The 21775-nt window shown below is 46.1% G+C and overlaps 1 protein-coding gene across 3 annotated transcripts in view; it reads left to right on the top strand.

Moving 5' to 3' along the window:
* CEP350 (centrosomal protein 350) overlaps nucleotides 1-21775 on the top strand; it is a 411819-nt gene that overhangs the window by 252182 nt on the left and 137862 nt on the right. For all 3 annotated transcript variants that reach the window (XM_033915952.1, XM_033915951.1, XM_033915950.1), the window contains one exon: nucleotides 1897-2043. In XM_033915952.1, the coding sequence (XP_033771843.1) occupies nucleotides 1897-2043 (147 nt within the window). The remainder of the gene's footprint in view (nucleotides 1-1896; nucleotides 2044-21775) is intronic.

Here is a 21775-nt window from a genome sequence, read left to right as displayed (position 1 = left end):
AAAGGGACCTGGACAAGCTGGAAGACTGGGCAAACAAATGACAAATGCGCTTTAATGTGGAAAAATGCAAGGTCATGCATATAGGGAAAAAGAACCCGTTGTTCAACTACAAATTGGGGAGGGCATTGTTGGGAAACAGCAGACTTGAGAGAGACTTGGGTGTGCTGGTGGATGCATCACTGAAGCCATCTGCACAGTGCGCAGCAGCCTCGAAAAAAGCCAGCAGGATGCTGGGCATCATAAAGAGGGGCATAACAACCAGGACACGGGAAGTCATCATGCCATTGTATCGAGCGATGGTGCGTCCACATCTGGAATACTGCGTTCAGTATTGGTCGCCGCACCTCAAGAAGGACATGGCGGTACTTGAGAGAGTCCAAAGGAGAGCAACGAAACTGGTAAAAGGGCTGGAACACTGCCCATACGCCGAGAGGTTGGATAGGCTGGGGCTCTTCTCTCTGGAAAAAAGGAGGCTCAGGGGAGATATGATAGAGACCTTCAAGATCATGAGGGGCATAGAGAGGGTGGATAGGGACAGATTCTTCAGACTGAAGGGGACAACAAGTACGAGGGGGCATTCGGAGAAACTGAAGGGAGATAGGTTCAAAACAAATGCAAGGAAGTTTTTTTTCACCCAAAGGGTCGTGGACACTTGAAATGCGCTACCGGAGGAAGTGATCAGGCAGAGTACGGTACAGGGATTCAAACAGGGATTGGACGGATTCCTGAGGGATAAAGGGATCGTGGGATACTGAGGGAGGAGCTGGGATGTAACACAAGTATAGAAAGCTAACCAGGTAATAAGTATAGAAACCCAACCAGGTCGTGCATGTGCAAGACCGGAGGGTTAGGACTTCGATGGGAAGATAGGACTTCAATGAGAAACCAAGGTGGCAAGGGAGCCCCTTCTGGTGATTCAGACAGGTCGTGACCTGTTTGGTCCGCCGTGAGAGCGGACTGCCGGGCAGGATGGACCTATGGTCTGACCCGGCGGAGGCACTGCTTATGTTCTTATGTTCTTATCCATTCTCATTGGCTTCCAATCCAGGAAAGAATACAATTTAAATTATACTGTATACTATTTAAAACTATAAATGGAGACAGCCCAACCTACCTAAACGACCGCCTCATCCAAACCACCTCTACCAGGCATAGATAAACACACACCCCATTCACTTACCCCCCAATCAAAGAAGTAAAAAGGAAAAAACTATACAACGGACTACTGGCCACTCAGGCAGCGAAGATAGACAACCAAGTCTCCAACCTATTGACAACAACCACAGACTACAAGATGTTCAGAAAGGAAATAATAACTATACTCTTCAAGAAATCCCTTAATAAAGCTTAACCCCCCTCTTACCATCCCCTCCCTAACCCCAGATCCTACTTTTCCCTCTCTTGGAAACCTCTGATCTAACGTTGTAACCCTTCTTCCATAACTCTTTTTGTAATCTGCTTTGAACCGAAAGGTAATGGCGGAATAGAAATCTGTAATGTAATGTAATGTAATAGTAGACCAAGCCATGCTTTCTCTCCAGGAAGTCTTAATATTTGCTAAACATAGTCATTTGGGCTACTGGGCCAAGACTAGTGACTCAGTGTGTCACAGCTTGGTGTCACCAGGCAACTTCTAGAAAGAATTTAGAGAATTTATTTAGCAACTGTGGGCAAGCAAAGCACTCTTGAAAGCAATTACCTGTAAGAAGTGACTAGTAAATGTGCATGATTCTGGAAGGTCTCCTACAACTGGAAAAACTACCAAGGTATTCTGATGAGGGAGAATGAATATTAAACAGGTAAATCTGTCAGTAGCAGAATGGTAGAAAGATGTATTTGTAAAATTGGCAGTAGTAATTTGGAAATGGAATGTCACTAATCTCAATTTTCTGGTAGGCTGAAATCAAGCGCCTACAGGAGGCTAACAAGGCAGCTCGGAAGGAGAGGCAACTAATCCTGAAGCAGCAGGAGGAAATTGAGCGAATCCGTCTAACTACCATGAAGCTACAGGAGAAACTGAAATCTGCAGAGGAGAGTAAACTGGTGAGGAATTAATCAGTTGAGGGAGCGGGTAAGGAATATCTACTTATAAATACATAAATAACTCTTTTTTTCCAGTGTGATAGGAATGGTATGCTGAACTGTAGGGTTGTCCATGCCTGCTTGCGAGCATTCTGTAGAAGATGTCAATCACAGCTTTTCAGCTCCTCCTCCTTCTCCACAGTATCTGTTGCTCAGTTCTTCCTTCTGCAGGTGAGCATGAAGTTGTCGTGCTAATCTGCTCCTTTTATTTCTTTATTATTAGTGTTTTAAACTTTTTTTCAATTGTTTGCGGTTTTTACACAGCTTGCTTGATGAGAAGCAGACTATAGTCTGCAGCTGACAGGTAAATCCTTCAGGCAGCCTTCTGAAGATTTGTGGAGCTCAGGGTTCCAGGCCCTCAGCATTTGCTTGATTCCTTGGTTCAGTCAGGAGCTTGAGTGCTGGCTGTTAGGCATCATTAGCATCCTTCAGGGCACTCATTGTGCCGGATGCAGTTTTACCGCCCCCTCCTCCTTTCAGCATTCATTGCGGCTTGGGGGAGTGGAGGCTCAGTTCAACTAAAGTCCGACTGGAAGCACAAAGATCTTGGTGTGGCAGTTGACTAGCAGCTTAAGGCAGAAAATCCCTCCAGATCCAGCTACTCTGTCATGGAGCTGAAGCAGGCTGCAGCATCTTTTTCCCCCCAGCACATGGTCTGTGAGCACAGGCTGTGACAGCCTATGGGAAATTCAGGAGTGAGGTTCTGAAAAACTGTGTTTTGACTGTTTCTGCAGCTAGGGCTTTGTTGTTCTCCCCCCTAAAATCCTATTTTTTGTTTTCAGCCCTGTGGTGTTTTTAAGCCTTTTTAGCACCAAAACACTGCCGTGGTGGCCATCTTGGATTTTCCCAATTTTTTTTTCTAAGTTCTCAAACTTTTCTAAAACACCTCATTTTACCTCAAAATTGTTAGGGATGGAATCCTCAGACCATAATAACCCTATATCATGTCTTATTTGCTCTGGATGGGTGGCTGAAGAGCTCCCTTGTGCCATGTGTCATGCAGCATGTGATGGAAGGACGGGAGCTTTAGGCTTAGCCCCTCCACAGGCCTCTAGAGACTCTAGAGAAAAGCAGATGGGTCCATCAGTGGGAATGAGGCACCTCCTGGAACCCTAGAACAGCAGCTCTGTGCACCGTAAGGGCATAAAATACTTTGCAACTCAAGACAAGGCATTTGATACACCCTAAGGGTCAAGGAGACTTGCCCTTTCAGGCCTTTACCCCAGAGTTCATTAATATCCTCTGGCAGGCTTATGCACTGGGTCCTGGAATTTATCAGAGTGTTACAAGATAAGAGTTTGCTCTCCCTTTCTCAGACTGGTTCATAGATTTGCCAGCAGGTCGGCCAGAGAAAGCAAAAAGGATCCAAGCAATGCTATGGAGCTTACTAGATATCCAAGCCATAGATATCTCCAGACGATTTGGGCTCTGGCAGATACTCCATATACTTTGTCATGCCAAAGAAAGGCTTAGAGGAATGGAGGCCCATCCTGGATCTCAAACATATCAATGCGGCCCTGAGAGTACCTCATCGCAGTGGTGGAGCCAGGTGAGAGTTCATCATCGCAGTGGTGGAGCCAGGAAAGTTTTTGGCTGCCTTAGATTTCACAGAGGCTTACCTTCACATCCCCATCTTCCTGGAACACAGGAAGTTGCTCAGATTCCATGTGTATGAAAATCACTATCAATTCTCAGTGCTTCCCGTTGTGCTAGCAACATAAGAACATAAGAACTGCCATCTCCGGATCAGACCCATGGTCCATCGAGTCCGGCGATCCGCACACGCAGAGGCCCAGTCAGGTATACACCTGATGTAGTTTTAGTCACCCATATCCCTCTATGCCTCTCGTAAGGAGATGTGCATCTAATTTGCCTTTGAATCCTAGCACAGTGGATTCCTTAATAACCTCCTTTGGAAGAGCATTCCAGGCGTCCACCACTCGCTGCGTGAAGCAGAACTTCCTGACATTTGTCCTGGACTTGTCCCCCCTTAGCTTCAAACCATGTCCTTTGTCCGTGTCACGTTGGACAATGTAAATAATTTGTTTTCCTGCTCTATTTTATCGATGTCTTTCAGTTATTTTGAACGTCTCGATCATGTCCCCTCACAGCCTCCTCTTCTCAAGGGAGAACAGTCCCAGTTTCTTGAGTCGTTCCTCATATTCCAAGTTCTCCATACGTCTTATTAGCTTCGTTGCTCGTCTCTGCACCCTCTCCAGCAGTTTTATATCCTTCTTTAGGTTGGGAGACCAATGTTGGACACAGTATTCCAAGTGTGGTCTGACCATTGCTCTATAAAGCGGCATTATGACTTTCTTCGATCTACTCGTGATTCCTTTCTTTATCATGCCTAACATTCTGTTTGCTTTCTTTGCCGCTGCCGCGCATTGTGCTTCAGGGTCCTATCTATCAGTACACCTAGGTCCTTTTCTTGTTCGCTCTTACCCAGAGTTGCGCCTGACATTCTATACTCGTGTTCCTTATTCTTACTACCTAAATGCATTACTTTGCATTTCTCCACGTTGAACTTCATCTGCCATTGCTCTGCCCATTTCTCTAACTGATACAAGTCGCTCTGGAGTTCCTCGCTATCCTCCTGCGATCTGATTGCCCGGCATAGCTTTGTGTCGTCTGCAAACTTAATGATCTCACTGGATATTCCGTCTTCCAGGTCATTGATATAAATATTAAATAGGATCGGCCCAAGTACCGAGCCCTGGGGCACACCACTAGTCACTTTCTCCCAGTCTGAGAACTTCCCATTTATGCCCACTCTCTGCTTTCTGTTTTCCAGCCATTTGCCTATCCACCTTTGTATATCTCCCTCTATTCCATGGCTTTGTAGTTTCCTGAGAAGTCTTTCATGTGGACCTTTGTCGAATGCTTTCTGGAAGTCCAAATATATTATGTCCACTGGCATTCCACTATCAATTTGCTTGTTCACGGTCTCAAAAAATTGAAGTAAATTCGTTAAACATGATTTCCCTTTCCTGAACCCATGTTGACTGGGTTTCAGCAAGTCGTGTGTATCTAAGTGCCGGACTATGCTATCCTTGATCAGTGCTTCAACCATCTTTCCAGGGACAGATGTAAGGCTCACAGGTCTGTAGTTGCCCGGTTCTCCTCTCGATCTTTTTTTGAAAATTGGCGTGACGTTCGCTATCTTCCAGTCATCTGGTATCTGTCAGATTGGCGAATTTTTGCAATAACTCTCCGATTTCAACCTTCAATTCCTTTAAGACTCTCGGGTGAATTCCATCCGGTCCAGGGGATTTGTCACTTTTAAGTTTGTCGATCTGGTAGTATATCTGGTCCAACTCCACTTCAACTGTGGTGAGGCTGTCTTCTATTACTCCACTAAACACTTTCACTGCTTCTGGTATTTTTGCGGTATCCTCCTCCGTAAAGACGGACGCAAAGAAGGAATTTAGTTTGTCTGCAATTTGTTTATCTTCCTTAATGTACCCTTTTCTTCCCTGGTCGTCCAGGGGTCCCACCGCCTCATTTGCGGGTTTTTTCCCTTTCACGTATCTAAAGAAGGGCTTGAAGTTTTTGGCCTCTTGCGCTATTTTTTCCTCATAGTCCTTTTTGGCATCCCTCACCGCCTTGTGACATTTCTGCTGATCATCTTTATGTTTTTTCCATGCTTCGGTTGTTTTCATGTGTTTCCATTTTTTGAAAGAGTCCTTCTTTTCTTTTATGGCTTCCCTCACCTGTCTGGTAAGCCATGCCGGTTCTCCCTTACCTTTTGTTCTCCATACTTTCACCAAGGTTATGGTAGTGGGTTAGCAGGTGCACCTGTACTTGAATGATTGGCTCAGCAGAGCCCCATCCTGACTAGAAGAAGAAAAGGTGGTAGCAGCAGGAGATGATACAGAGTTTGGGATGGATTGTGAAATTCCAAAAGAGCCACTTGGTTCTGGCACAATCCCTGGAATATCTGGTAGTCTTATTATACATGTACCCCTCCTCCTCCTGCCATTTTCTGTTGGGCTGTCACTGGCTTTGGTACGAACTGAAGGGAACAGCAGAGACCAGGGAGGAGGAGGAACTGAAAAGCTGTGATTGACATTTTCTGCAGAATGCTTATGAGCAGGCATGGATAACCATAGGACTCAGCATATCACCCCTATCTACTGGAACATATATTATCAAGGTAAGAACCTAATCTCTTTATACTACCTGTATTATTAGTGAACATTCAAAAATGTTTTACAAAAAATAAAAATAATACTTGTATAGTAAAAGTGGAAACTAATCTACAAGAAAAAGACAGATATAGATCTCAGAGTGTAATGATCTATTAGAATGTAACACTCAATCAGCGGCCTTGAGTTATGAAGGGCTTTAAACAATAGCGTTAACAGCTTAAATTGGCAGCTTTCTTGTATGGGAGCCAATATTGTTGAAACAATAACAGATGAAAAGTTCTCATTTGTTCTTTCTAAATAACAGCCATATTTTGGAGCAGTTAAAATGTCTTGATCTTTCATTATATCCACAATTGATCAGTTCAGAGTTATGGGTTATGCCACAGGTGTCAAAGTTGGTCCTCGAGGGCCGCAATCCAGCCGGGTTTTCAGGCTTTCCCCAATGAATATGCATGAGATCTATTAGCATATAATGAAAGCAGTGCATGCAAATATATCTCATGCATATTCATTGGGGAAATCCTGAAAACCCAACTGGATTGTGGCCCTCGAGGACCGACTTTGACACCCCTGGGTTATGCCTATCTACCAGCAAGTGGAGATAAGAGTACAGCAGAGCTCTGCATTAAAAGCTGCTGTACAGCTGCTCCCAGCCAGTATTCTCTGTCTCCAGCAGGCAGTAGCAGCATACTTGTTCACCTCTGAGACTGATCTTTTGGAGTGCTTCTGGCCTTATAATTTTAGCTGGAGGTTATTGGTACAGTTCCAAAACTTGCTAGGTGTAAACTATATTGTGCCACTCCTTCCACAAGATCCTACCTCCTGTTTCAAAACATAATAAATAAGTAGTGTGAGTGATGCCAGTGTTTGAGAGCCTAGTTAACTTTGATTAACTTCCTGTCATGCTTTTGCTTCAAATGGTGAGCATTTTAAGTCCTTTTCTTCCATTAGGTCCGCATGATTGGCAAAATGCTGTTTGCAGTGTGAGAGCTGCTGAATAAGCATCAGAACAGTACACAAAGTATGTTCAGGTGATAGTCCCAACTCTTCTGCCGCTGGGCTAGTACCAAGTCCTAGCCCCATTTATGAAGGGGAACAGAAGGAGGTGGTTTTGGCAAGCTTGGTGCTCCCTTCTTCAGACAGTATCTCAATGGCAGCCATTTTGCTGGCTGTAAAGCACCATGCTTCTCACACGCCTGTGGTCACAAGTGTGTTGACATATTGAATTCTCTGCTGATTTCCTTTCTTAGTGACATCTCCAAGACTATGCTGGGGAACAGGAGAATAGGAGTGTCACATTTCCTCCAGAATTTGTGTTGGTACTTTACCATGCTTACATGTTAAAGAGGTGACAACCAGCTGGTGTTCCAGTGACCCTACAGCTTCCTCTAGAGCAGGGGTAGGGAACTCCGGCCCTCGAGAGCCGTATTTCAGTTGGGTTTTCAGGATTTCCCCAATGAATATGCATTGAAAGCAGTGCAAATAGATCTCATGCATATTCATTGGGGAAATCCTGAAAACCCGACTGGAATACGGCTCTCGAGGATCCTTATGTTAAGAGAAGGAGAGCTGACATATTCAGGGACCTGGATGAGATTTCTCTGGTTTCTGGCCACGATTCAGAGGCGACTCTTTTCAGTGGCTTCAGGTCATTCCTTAGCTGCCTCTGTTCCTTAAGGTGATATGATTAATGTTAAAAAGGATGATCTTACAGTAGCCATACTTTTTTGCAGGGAGGAACTTTTTGCCCTCATTTCTAAAGTACTGAAGTTCTCAATATCTCCTCCCCAGCTGCTCAACTTCCAGCTTCTGTAGGCATTATTATTTTGGGCCCCCAAAAGCCCCAAAAACCTTCCAGCACCTCAAACTGTTACTTTTTATGTGCCTTCCCGAGTTTATTTTATTCAGTATTTTGTTTTTTCTTTTCATAATTTTTCTCCCTGTTTCAGTTTTTGGACCTTCTGGCCCCTTGGAGCCTAATTTCAGACCAGGGGCATCAGACTTTTTCGATACATCTTCTACTCAACCTCGTTGTGCCGTTGAGTCCTTTGACTTTGCATTGCATTGGTGCTTCTTTCCTCGATGTCCAAGCCTTCCAAGGGATTTAAGTGCTGCACTCGATGCAACAGGATCATTTCATGCATAGACCCGCACAGTTGGTTCTTTCAGTGTCTAGTCCTGACCACTGGGTGGAGTCTTGTAAACACTGCCGCCAGTTACCATAATTTTCACTTCATAAGATGCACCTGACCATAAGACGCACCCTAGATTTAGAGGAGGAAAACAAGAAAAAAACATTCTGAACCAAATTCCCCCTGCCAGGCTCTGCACCTAACCCCACACTCCTTGCCAAGCTCTGCACCCTGTCCTCCCTTCCTGCCACTCTCTGTACTCTGTCCCCCCTCTGGTGGTCTAGTGGTAGATCGGGACAGGGCGCAGGGCCCCTCTCCCCCTGGTACCTGTTTTTAGGTTTAAACAATTTTTATTGATAATAAAACAGCAGAACAGCATGCTGTAGAAGACATATCAAGAGATTACAAATCAAACAAGCAGTAAGCAGAGAAATCCAGATCATCAAAGTTTTCCATATTAACAGAATCCAGCCCCCCTGCCCACCCCGCTCCCCCTAGCAGAATATCGTACGGTCCACCTCTAACATGGGAAACACTCCTTAACACCAGCGGAACAAGAATGAAAAACCAAGACCCCCCAAAAAGTATAGAGTAAAGAACAACAAAACAAAACAATGAATTCAGACATCAGTATCACATACCCAATCTCTGCGCACCCCAAGTGACCCCCCCTCCCCCCCAAGCCAGAATAAAGCTATACAATACAGTATCTAAGACTAAACCTAGCACACCAGTGCCCTGGTCTCTAATGGGCCTGCAGACTACAAACCCCCCAGCCCTCCCCACCTCTACAGAACCCTCTCCCAACCCCCCTCCCCACCTCTACAGAGCCCTCCACCAACTTCCCTCCCCACCTCTACGAGCAGCCCCTAACCATTCCTAGGCATGCCGGGCAATAGAATAAGAAAAAGCAGCATGTTGAAGAAGTCAGCGATCAAGTGGTAGAATGAGAAGCGTACCTGCTTTTAATTCCGGCGCTTCCCTCCCATACTGGGAGATGATAGATACCATCTTCCACTACATCCAGAATACCTACAGAGAGGTATCCGAGGCATCAGAAGTCTCAAAAGATCCAGCCTCAACCACAACAAAAAAAACTCAACAATCTTTTTGACCTGCTTCTAGAGAGCTTAGCCAGTATCCTACAGTCTCTACTTCATACTCTTTCCATCAGGGGACATCTCACCCATTTCCACAGTATTGGGCTCTCATTACATCAGACAATTGGGTCCTACAAATTGTGAGACAGGACTATGCTCGTCACCTGCTAAGCATACCACAAACAATCCTCCAAAAGAGTCTTCTTTCAATTTCCAACAGACCACCCTCATTAATCAAGAACTCTCAGCCCTTCTGCAGCTCAGCACCACTGAACCAGTACCTCTTCTGCAGAAAGGCCAGGGGTACTACTCCAAATACTTTCTCATACCACAAAAGACCAAAGGTCTACATCCATTTCTGGATCTCCATTCCCTCAACAAATACTTGGTCAAAGAAAAATTCCAGATGTTTTTTCTGGAAACCCTTTTTCCATTGTTGGAGAAGAACTGACTTTGCTGTATGGATCTCAAAGAAGCATACAAGCATATTCCATTCCTTCCAGCCCACAGAAAGTATCTTCACTTTCGGATAGGAACTCAACACTTCCAGTGCAAAGTTCTGCCATTCATCACCTCAAGCTGATCAGTTAGCTATCAACTCAACCATACATCTCCTGGAATTTCTAGGCTTTGCAGTCAATTATAAGAATCTCCATCTCCAGTCAACCCAAAATCTAGAATTCATTGGTACCCTACAGGACACAATGCAGACTCGTGCTTACCTCCCTCAACAGAGATATATATATCTTCGCATCTCCAAGCAATCACAATCACTTCTAGAGTATACCCTCCTCATCGTCTGGAGACAGATGCTTTCCTCCTACATTGGACAAACAAGTTTCTTTATTCATTTCCTCCAATTCCTCTAATAGGGAAGACTCTGTTCAAACTGCAACAGGAACCAGCCACCACGATCCTCATAGCTCCAAGGTGGCTGAGGCAACCCTGGTTTCCCCTTCAACTCGGTGTAAGACAGTGGTCTCAAACCCATGCCCAGGCCCACATGCGGCCCACCAGGTACTACTTTGAGGCCCTTGGTATATTTATCATAATCACAAAAGTAAAATAAAACAGTCTCTTTAGCTATAAATTACAAAATATTATTAAGATTTAGCCAAAAGGAAAGGTTTATAAACTATAAAGAGTTTTACCTCATGCAAAATTGCCATTTCTTTAATAAGACATTATTTTTTCTGAGGCCCTCCAAGTACCTACAAATCCAAAATGTGGCCCTGCAAAGGGTTTGAGTTTTAGACCACTGGTGTAAGGGAACCCACTTCACAATAATTTTTTCCAACTTTGCTGACTCAGAATGAAGGGTCACTTTTCCATCCCAATCTACGTTCTCTAATACTCACAGCCTGGTACCTCAAGATGACTTTCCCTCTCGGCTCTAGTTTCAGCAATAAAAGATGCTTCCAGAAAACCGTCCACACATTGCTGTTACTGCTTCAAGTAGATGCGTTTTACTCTTTGGTGTAACCAACAAGCATTACTTCCAAACAAATGTACTCTGGCATCAGCTCTGGATTATCTTTTAAATCTCTCCAATTCTGGTCTAAAAACGATTTCAGTAAGAGTACATCTCAGTGCTATCAGTGCTCTTCATATACCTCTGAATGATAAACCTCTTGCTGTACACTCATTGGTTTGCACGAACGTGAAAGGCCTACTTCATTCCAAACCTCCAATCAAACCTCCTCCAGTTGCTTGGGACCTCAGTTTTAAGCTCTTCACTCTGATGAAGCCTCCATTTGAACCACTTGCGACTTCATCTCTCAAGCACCTCACTTGGAAAGTAGTTTTCTTATTCTGCATCACTTCTGCACACCAAGTTAGTGAACTGCAAGCACTTGTCTCAGATCCACCCTATACAACATTCTATCATAATAGAGTTGTCCTTTGCACACATCTCAGATTCCTACCAAAAGTAGTCTCTGAATTTCATATCAACCAGTCTATAGTTCTACCTGTCTTCTTCCCAAGACCACATTTTCATCCTGGTGAAACTGCACTCAACACATTGGACTGTAAACATGCTTTGGCTTACTACCTGGATTGGACCAAACCTCATAGAACTTCCACTCAACTATTCCTGTCCTTTGATCCTAACAGGCTGGGATCTCCGGTAACCAAGAGAACAATCTCCACAAGGTTAGTGGACTGCATCTCCTTCTACAGTGCTCAAGCTGGACTGCTTCTGGAAGGTTGTCCTCTAGTTGACTTCTTAGCTTTTTTACTGAACTGATAGTCCTGTGAGCTGATGTTGGATGGGAAGGCACCAGTGCATACACGGAAGGGCAGTCTCAAGACTTTTGAAGAAGTTTAAAGTGATAGTACACTTTTGTCACCCATCTGTGAGTATATCATGTCTGTGAGAATGTCTTCCTACTGTCCCTGGATAGCACCTGTTACAGGTAAGCAACTGTGCTTTATAGTCACTTCGATAACAGGATTTGCGATTGTATTTTAAATAAGGGAATATATCCATAAGATTTAGGAGATATTGTGCTTACACTGATATCAAAGTCAGTAGGGGCATAATTTTCTAAAGTTGAGCATTAAAGGCCAGTGGCAAGTGGCTTGCTAAGTTCCTAGAATTTGTTATAAGTTTATAGCTCAAAGATTATATTGCAAAAGGGAATCTTTAACACATCTCACAACATGGCTTTAAGTCATTACACATTACAAAACTTTATTGTTAGACATGGTCTCTTGAAATGAAAATATCACTAAGTAGAGGGAAGCAGATGATGCTAATGGTATCTTAAATACCAACTGGATTCAAAGCAGTTAACAAAAAAAAAAATTACAAAAAGTTTACAAAGAGTAAATTAAGAACAAAGAGTGAATAAGGACAACTCCCCACCCCCTTTTAGAAATTGAAGGGTATAAAAGGAAACAATTATGTCTGGATTGGAAAGCAGAGTGTGGGGTTCCACAAGGATCCCCCACCCCTTCCTGCCCACATTATTTAATATCTTTATGAATAAGATGGGAGCTGCTTTTTCAGCATTGTGTCTTCGTCTTTTCATATGCTGATTACATATTTTTGTTATATTCTGCTTTTTTAAAAATTTTGAAATACCTTGTTAAATCTAAGTGAAGTTTTTGATAAAGCAGATCAATGGGCTTGAGATAATTTCTTGAAACGGAATAGGTTGAAAACAAAAATAGTATAATTTGGTGCTTATGAATTTCTGCCCAAGGGAGATAGAAACATGATGGCAGATAAAGACCAAATGGTCCATCCATTCTCCCTACTCTCCCTAAGAGATCCCATGTGCTTGTCCCATGTTTTCTTGACTTCAGACACAGTCTTTGTCTCCACCACTTCTACCAGAGGACTAGTCCATGCATCTACCACCCTTTCTTTAAAAAAGTATTTCCTTAGATAACTCCTGAGCACCTCTTAACTTCATCCTATGCCCTCTCATTGTGGAGCTTCCTTTGAAATGAAAAAGACTTGTCTTTTGAATTAGTGTTGGTATCAGGAGAAACTTTAGCTGTTGAAGATCATTCTAAAGTACTTGGAGTAATTTTAAACTCTAAATTGTCTTTTAAGCCCCATATAAAGCACTGACAAAAATTTTCTTCAGGTTAAGACTTTTATTACCCTATTTAGATTATTGCAACTTATTGTATGGAGGAATTGCTAGTAATCTACTTAATAGGTTGCAGTTTTTACAGAGTACAGCTGCTGGATGGGATGGGATGGGAAGATTTGAGAGTGTTTATCCATTGTTCAATAAGCTACATAGGCTCTCTGTTGATCCCAGAGTTAAGTTTAAACTATCTTGTTTAATTTTTAAGCCACTTTATGGTGATAATTCATGGCATTTGATCTAGAGTTTAGATTTACAATTTTCCTTCTGTAAAGCCCAGAAAGAGCATAGTTTTTAAAATTGAATTATCCATCGGTTAAAGCAGTTAGATGTAAATTCTGTTGTGGCTTCTTCTTTCTTATATGAAGGAGTTAAAATGTGGAATATATTACCCTTGGACATTACCTCATAGAATAATTCAGTACTACATAATACTTCATAAGACTAAAATATTTTTGATTAATGAGAACTGAGTTTTATTAATAATAGCTTTTATTTATATCCTGCCATACCTATTCAGTTCAAGGCGGTTTACTGTGAAGCAGTGAGCAAAGTGGTTACAAGGTACAGATATACAGTATTGCAGCATGATAAGAAGGTGCGGGTGTACAGTATTGCTGCTAACAGAGTGATTACAAGGTGAGGGAAGATCTAAGAGAACAGGGTTGTACCTTGTACATGAGTATCAGAGTTTGTGTGGAAAAGAGGGTAGGTGAGAGAGGGGATTGGAGAAGTTGGAGGGAGAAGACAGGTTTGCAGGAAGGAAGTTCAAACAAATTTGTCAAATAAGTGAGTTTTTACTGCTTTTCTGAAAGATTGGAATTCAGGTGGAGTTTTTTAACTGTTTTTATGATCTGTTTCCATTGTAATTCTCCTTTAATATAGGATTTCTTATGAAGTGATCCACTTGGAATCCAGATGGAAGTTAGTGGAATATAAGAATTATATAGAATAGTATAGTAGTCTTAATGGGCCTCACCCATCGTGATGACTGCTTTTATATATCCCCCTAAGTCTGGACTGATTCTTTGTGGACGTAATAGAAGGAGAAATCCCTCGCTGGATAATTTTCTTTCCTTTAGTTTCAAAGGATCAATCTAGGATCTGCCCTTTTTTGTCTGTTTTTATCTAGTTTGCTCACTTTTTCAGGTTTATGAGCATTGTTTAGAATTTACTGGTTTTCCTTCTATTCTTCTGTTTAAATTCAATTTTTACTATAGAGGCTCTTCTCCTCATAGTATGAGGGGATGCTGAAAAGTTCTCAGCCCAGCCAAGAAGGGAATGACATGGAGCCTTAAAACTTACAAGTTATTCCACATATTTACCCCTAAATTCAACACACTTGACACACTGTGTCTGAAGTTTCTGTATCCCTTCCAAAAAATACTCTGAAGTCACTGAAATACTACTCTGCTACTGCAATCACCACCGATTCACTCAAAAATTGTCATTCTTTCAATCTCTTCTTAAGGTTTAGAAACAGAAAATAGTCAGATGGAGCAAGATCTGGTGAGTAGAGTAGATAGTCTATGCAATGGAACCTCAACTGTGTCAAAACATCCATTGTTTTGCCAGCCTTGTGAGGAGGTGCATTGTCTTGCAAAAAGTGAACCCCTTTCTGCAGCTTCATTCTTTTTTCTTTAAATGCCTCCTTTAATTGGCACAGCAAGTTACAGTAGTATTGTGCATTAACTGTTTGACCCTTTGGAAGATAGTCATTACAACACTTCCCTGATAAAACACCTTGGCCATGACCTTTCCTGCTGACTTTTAGGTCTTGAATTTCCTTGGCCTTGAAGAACCTGAGTGCTGCCATTTCATGGACTGTTGTTTTGTCTCAGGATCATAGTGGTGTAATCAAGTTTCATCAACAGCAAGTAGTCATTCTAAAAAGTTGCACCAGCTCGCTGAAAATGCTGCAAAATCAACTTGGAAATGTCCACTTGATGTCGTTTCTTGTCAGCATTCAAACATTTGAGCACCCACTTGACTGAAAGCTTCTGCTTACCCAGCTGCTCGTGGATTATACAGCCAACATGTTCCCTGGATATCTGTAGTTTCTCAGCAATTATTTTAGCCAATATTCGTCAATCTGCCAAAATCAGGTCATGGACATGGTCAACAATTTCGGGAGCTAACATAGTTTGAAGCCTTCCAGACCTTGCTGCATCTTCAGTCTGAGGAACAGGAGCATTGCTTCTGCAGTTCGATCTAAGTAGTGCATTTGACATGGTTGATCATGACATCTTACTTGATTGTCTTGATGCCATGGGTATATCGGGCAAGGTTTTACGATGGTTTCAGGACTTTCTTAAACTTCATACTTATCAAATATTTTTCAGTGGTACTCTCTCTGGAATTTGGAGGAACTCATTTGGTGTTCCACAGGGTTGCTCCTTCTCCCCAATACTTTTTAACATTTATTTGGCATCATTGAGTGAGAAATTTGCTTTTTTGAATGTGAAGATCTTTAGTTATGCAGACAACGTTACGATTATGATACCTATCTCAAAGGATTTCTCTGTATCCTTAAACATAATCCAAGAGATTATGTCCATCATGAACAACTGGATGAGAGATTATAGACTGAAGTTAAACCCAGATAAAACTAAGTTTTTCTTTGCTTCCCCTTCTAAAAAGGTGGTAGATAAAGAGTTAACGTTAGACGGGATTACTTACCCTATCGAATCTGAAATTAAAATCTTGGGAGAACATTTGGATAGAAATCTAACTATGAAAGCATTTACCTCAGCGTTGGTGAAAAAATGTTTTATCCCAGGACAAGCAGGCATGAAATTCTCACATGTGGGTGACGTCATCTACGGAGCCCCGATGCGGAAGCATTTTCAAGCAAACTTGATTGAAGATTTAAGTTTGCTCTGCTGCTCCACGCATGCGTGCCTTCCTGCTCCACTAGGGGGCGCATCCCCTCGTGGTCTCCAGTTCAAAATTTTCTGCTGAGCCTAGAAGTCGTGTTTTTTCAGGCTCTGCCCCAACTGCCTTCTAGCACCGCGATTTTTTCTTGTTTTTTCTCGATTAAGTCGCTGTGCGTGAATTTTTCTTTTTTAACTTGATTCCTGCTACGTTTTTCACCGACCCGGAGGCTTCCGGGTCCCCGTGGCCGCGTGGCTACTCGAGCCGCGGCCACTTTCGATTCTATGTCCCGGCCTTTGACTGGCTTTAAAAAGTGCATCCAGTGCGAGCGGCTTCTTTCCATCACAGACCCGCATCGCCGGTGCATCCTTTGCCTGGGGGCCGCTCATCCAACCGATTCCTGCCCCCAGTGCGCTACTTTCCAGAACCGGGCCCTCCGTCGAAGGAAAGCCCGCATGGCGAATCTTTTCGCCCCAGACCAACCCTCTACCTCGGCCTCGAGGTCGGTCCCGGCTTTGACCTCGGCCCCGAATACCTCGGCATCGCCTCGAGACTCGACCCCGAAGTCCTCAGGACAACAGAAAACCTCGGCTCCGGGTAAGTCCCCTCTTCCCTCTTCAGGTTCCTTACCAGCAAAGAAACCAACCTCGGGGACACCGGCGACACATGGCGGAAGCCCCATGCTTACAGCCCCGGCGAAGCCCTCCAAGCCTTCGGGCCGTGCCTCCACCACATGGGAATACTCTGATACGAGGTCGCCCCCGGTGGAGTGCACCGAGGCAATGGACATGCCTTCGATGCTGTCCGTGCCTGTCTTCCAGGACCCACTCCGAGCAGTGATCTCGTCGGAGCTGTCCGCTGCAATGGCCCATCTACAACCGGCCTCGACCTCGACCCCCGCATGTGCCAGACCAGCCTGAGCCTCGCGTCGAGCCACCTCGGGGAAAAGTGCGCAAGCTCCGCCGCATCTCATCCTCCTCTGACTCCTCACCGAGGCACCCGAGGCGCTCTCCCTCCACAGACCGCCACAGGGCAAAACGTCGTGCTAAACCGACAGAAACCTCGAACCGCCGTACCTCCAAGAAGGCCCGAAGTTCCCCCATTCTACGAGGCCGTTCCCTTACACCTCGTACGGGACCGCTCAGGGTGGCGGAGTTATCACTCTCCAACCCGCGCATCCTCCGAACTCCCCCTTGGACCGGGGCTCCGATCCAAGGTGTCAGGCTTTCACCGAGGGAGTCCGGGTCGAGGTCACCGATTCGACATCGATCAGTACCCCGAACCCCGGCATCATTTCCGAGGGGCTCCTCGAGACGTCGGAGATCCACGACCCCGGAACACTTTCACAGTGCTTCCCCGGTCTCGGAACGTGGATTGGAGCGGTAACCTCGATACTCGAGGGAAGCCTCCCCGTCCTTCTCCACCCGACGGATGTCTCGTTCACCGACCCCACACGGGGCCTCGGGAACATCCCGCCCATCCTTCACTCGCTTTGTCCAGGACATGGGCCACGCTTTGGACTTAGACCTCCAGTCCGACTCCAGATACTCAAAGGAGTACCTAGCGGAGCTGGACATGCCATCACTGCCCAGAGAGTCCCTTCGCTTACCGCCTAATCCGGTACTCCAACAGGCTTTCTTCAGGAACCTGGAGACCCCCTATATGGTCACAGCCGTCCCCTCCAAAATGGAGGCCAAGTACCGTACAGTACCCTACCCGGGGTTTGAACAACCACAGCTCTCCCACCAGTCGCTGTTGGTAGAATCGTCCCTGAAAAAGGCTCACCCCTCCCGGGTCTCAGCTACGGTCCCCCCAGGTCGGGAAGGCCGAACCCTGGACAAGTTCAGCAGGAGACTATATCAAAATGCGATGATGGCCTCTAGGGTGCAAAGCTACACTTTCACCTTCACATCCTACCTCAAACACCTCATCGGACTACTGAGAGCCTTTGAGACTGACTTACCAGCCTCCCGCCAAGGAGTGTTTAGCCTGCTTGTAGAATCCCTCTCCAACCTACGCCTCCATCTATTCCACACAGCCTACGATGGCTTCGAACTCTCCTCCAGAGAGGCAGCCTTTGCTATCGCCATGCGCCGACTAGCTTGGCTGCGCCTGGTCGACATGGACCCAACTTACAGGACCGGTTGGCTAACCTCCCCTGAGTGGGAAAAGAGCTGTTTGACGACACTTTCGAGGCGGCTACAAAACGCCTCTCTGAACACGAACGCTCATTTGCCTCCCTTGTCCGGCAAAAGCCAAAACCGCCCGCGTCCAGGCCATTCAGGGCCCCTCCACGCCGCTACCCGCAAAAATCCACTCCTGCCTTCTCCCGGCCCCCGCCCAGGCGTCCGCAAACCCACCACCGGGCCCCACCCAAATCCCAACCGTCTGCAACTACCAAACCATCCCCGTCCTTTTGACAGGATGCGCGGAAGGGGACTGACCCCCTCCGCCAGAGTTCCAGGCTCCCTACCTATCGGGGGCCGCCTCAGAGCTTTTTACCCTCACTGGGAACAACTCACGTCGGACGCATGGGTCCTTGGCGTGATCTCATCAGGATACTCTCTCAACTTTTGAGCCATTCCCCCAGACAGCCCCCCCAGGGAAGTGCCCCCCCAACCGAACGCTGCTACCACTACTCCTCTCAGAAGCTCGAGATCTGCTTCGCCTGCGAGCGGTGGAGGAGGTTCCCCCCGACCAACAGGGGAAGGGCTTCTACTCCCGTTACTTCCTGGTACCGAAGAAAACGGGAGACCTACGCCCAATACTAGACTTGAGACGACTCAACAAATTTCTGGTACGGGAAAAATTTCGGATGCTTTCCCTACCGACCCTCTACCCTCTGATCGAGAAAGGCGATTGGCTCTGCTCCCTCGATCTGAAAGAGGCATACACACATGTTCCAGTGCACCCCGCTCACCGCAAGTTCTTGCGTTTCCAAGTAGGGGACCTGCACCTACAATACCGAGTCCTCCCCTTCGGCCTAGCATCGTCACCCCGGGTCTTTACCAAGTGCCTCGTGGTGGTCACAGCTGCCTTACACTCCCAGGGCCTTCAGGTATTCCCCTACCTGGACGACTGGCTGATCAAAGCCCCGTCCAGGGAAGGGGTTATCTCAGCGACCCAACAGACTATTATCTACCTACAGAGTCTGGGGTTCGAGGTAAACTTCCCAAAATCCCAACTGAGCCCCTCGCAGTCCCTGCAGTTCATCGGGGCCACGCTGGACACGGTTCGCCTCCGTTCCTTCCTCCCCCCTCCACGTCTAGAGGCGTTAGTAAATCTGAGTCGAAAGATCTCACTGCTACCCTCGGTATCAGCTCGACAGATGATGACTCTACTAGGCCACATGGCCTCCACCGTCCACGTCACACCATTCGCCCGTCTCCACCTGAGAATCCCTCAATGGAACCTAGCCTCTCAATGGCGTCAAGATCGGGACTCGATCGATCGCCCCGTGACAGTGACTCCTTCCTTGCAACGATCGCTCCGCTGGTGGGCCGACTCTTCAAATCTTTCCAAAGGTTTGCTCTTCCTCGCCCCCCTCCCCCCCCCCCACAAAACAAGGTCCTCACCACGGACTCATCGGAGTACGCTTGGGGAGCCCATCTGGATGGCCTACGCACTCAAGGGATGTGGTCAACAGAGGACCGTCGCTGCCACATCAACGTGCTAGAGCTTCGGGCCATCTATCTCGCAGCTGTAGCTTTTCAACATCTGCTCCACGACCGGGTGGTTCTCATCCGAACCGACAACCAGGTAGCAATGTACTACGTAAACAAACAAGGGGGAACAGGGTCTTGGCCCCTCTGCCGGGAAGCTCTGCGCCTCTGGAAATGGGCAATCTCCAACAACACCTTCCTTCGAGCGGTGTACATACAAGGAGAACAAAACTGTCTGGCGGACAGACTCAGCCGCCTCCTTCAGCCACACGAGTGGTCACTGCACTCTCAGACCTTACGACAGGTGTTCGAACAGTGGGGGACACCACAAATAGATCTGTTCGCATCCCCCCACAATCACAAACTGCCTCTCTTCTGCTCCCGGATGTACTCCCCGGACCAGCTCGAGGCCGATGCCTTCCTCCTTGACTGGGAGGGAAGGTTCCTGCACGCGTTTCCACCGTTTCCTCTGATCCTGCGGACACTTGTCCACCTGAAAACAGTACAAGCCACCCTGATCCTGATTGCTCCTCGCTGGCCACGCCAGCCTTGGTTTTCCCTCCTACTTCAACTCAGTGTCAGAGATCCACTGCCTCTGCCTCGGTTTCCCTCTCTACTATCACAGGGTCAGGGTTCGCTGTTACATCCCAATCTTCAATCTCTTCATCTGAATGCTTGGTTTCTTTCCCCCTGACTTCTCTCCCCGTGTCTCAATCAGTCAAGGAGATACTGGAAGCCTCTAGAAAAACCTCGACGAGAACCTGCTACTCCCAAAAGTGGACCAGATTCTCAACCTGGTGCTCCTCCCACAGTCAGGACCCGGTGTCGGTACCCGTCCCTCTGGTCCTTGACTATTTACTTCAATTATCTCACTCCGGCCTAAAGACCAACTCCATTCGAGTACATCTCAGTGCGATTGCGTCCTTTCACCAGCCCCTGGAAGGGAAAGCCCTCTCGCTCCATCCCTTAGTCTCTCGCTTCATGAAGGGTCTCCTGAATGTCCACCCTCCTCTCAAACCTCCTCCGGTGGTTTGGGACCTCAACGTGGTTCTGGCTCAACTAATGAAACCCCCATTTGAGCCCCTAGACAAATGCCATCCAAAATTCCTCACTTGGAAGGTAATTTTCCTGCTTGCGCTCACTTCTGCTCGGCGGGTTAGTGAGTTACAGGCTCTGGTAGCGGACCCACCCTTCACGGTATTCCATCACGACAAGGTGGTACTCCGCACTCATCCAAAGTTCTTGCCTAAAGTAGTATCTGATTTTCACCTCAATCAGTCCATTGTCTTGCCTGTGTTTTTTCCCAAGCCCCACTCTCATCCCGGAGAGGTGGCGCTCCACACTCTTGACTGTAAGAGAGCGTTGGCCTTCTACCTCCAACGCACTCAGTCACACCGGAAAGTCCCACAATTGTTTTTGTCCTTCGGCCCAAACCGGTTAGGTCACCCAGTCTCCAAGCGCACCTTGTCCAACTGGTTGGCCGATTGCATCTCCTTCTGCTACGCCCAGGCTGATCTCGCGCTGCATTGTCGAGTAACGGGACACAAGGTCCGAGCAATGGCAGCCTCCGTAGCGTTCCTCAGGTCCACACCTATCGAGGAAATCTGCAAGGCTGCCACATGGTCTTCGGTTCATACTTTCACCTCCCACTACTGTCTGGACTCACTGTCCAGGAGCGATGGCCGGTTCGGCCAATCGGTTTTGCGAAATCTATTTGCTTAAATTGCCAACTTCCCTCCATCCCTTTTCAGTTAGCTTGGAGGTCACCCACATGTGAGAATATCATGCCTGCTTGTCCTGGGATAATCAGATACCAAAATCCACAGAGAAAACCAAAAAGAAAATAAAGAAAGAAAAGAAAAACGAGTGATCAAGAGGACCGGAAGGGGTATCAGACAACCCGGCACACAAAGATTGAGTGCTGGGGGCAATTCCTCATTTAACCCCACGGAACCTCCACCACCTAATTATATATTTTTTTATATTATTTAGTAGAAAGTGTTACTTGACTGTGTTACTCATTTCTTGATACTTATTATAACTGTTGCGTTGCTACATTGTGTAACTAGTAACCATTACTTAGCTTTAGCTTGCTGACAAAAAATCTTTCCCCTGAACGCCAACGCGTTTCGATGTCCTTTATCAAGGCGACATGGGGAGCTGAAATCA

This window comes from Geotrypetes seraphini, chromosome 12, assembly GCF_902459505.1.
Source record: "Geotrypetes seraphini chromosome 12, aGeoSer1.1, whole genome shotgun sequence".
NCBI classification, from domain to species: Eukaryota; Metazoa; Chordata; class Amphibia; order Gymnophiona; family Dermophiidae; genus Geotrypetes; species Geotrypetes seraphini.
The sequence above is the reverse complement of the archived record's forward strand: the minus strand, read 5'-3'. Positions and strand labels throughout refer to the sequence as shown.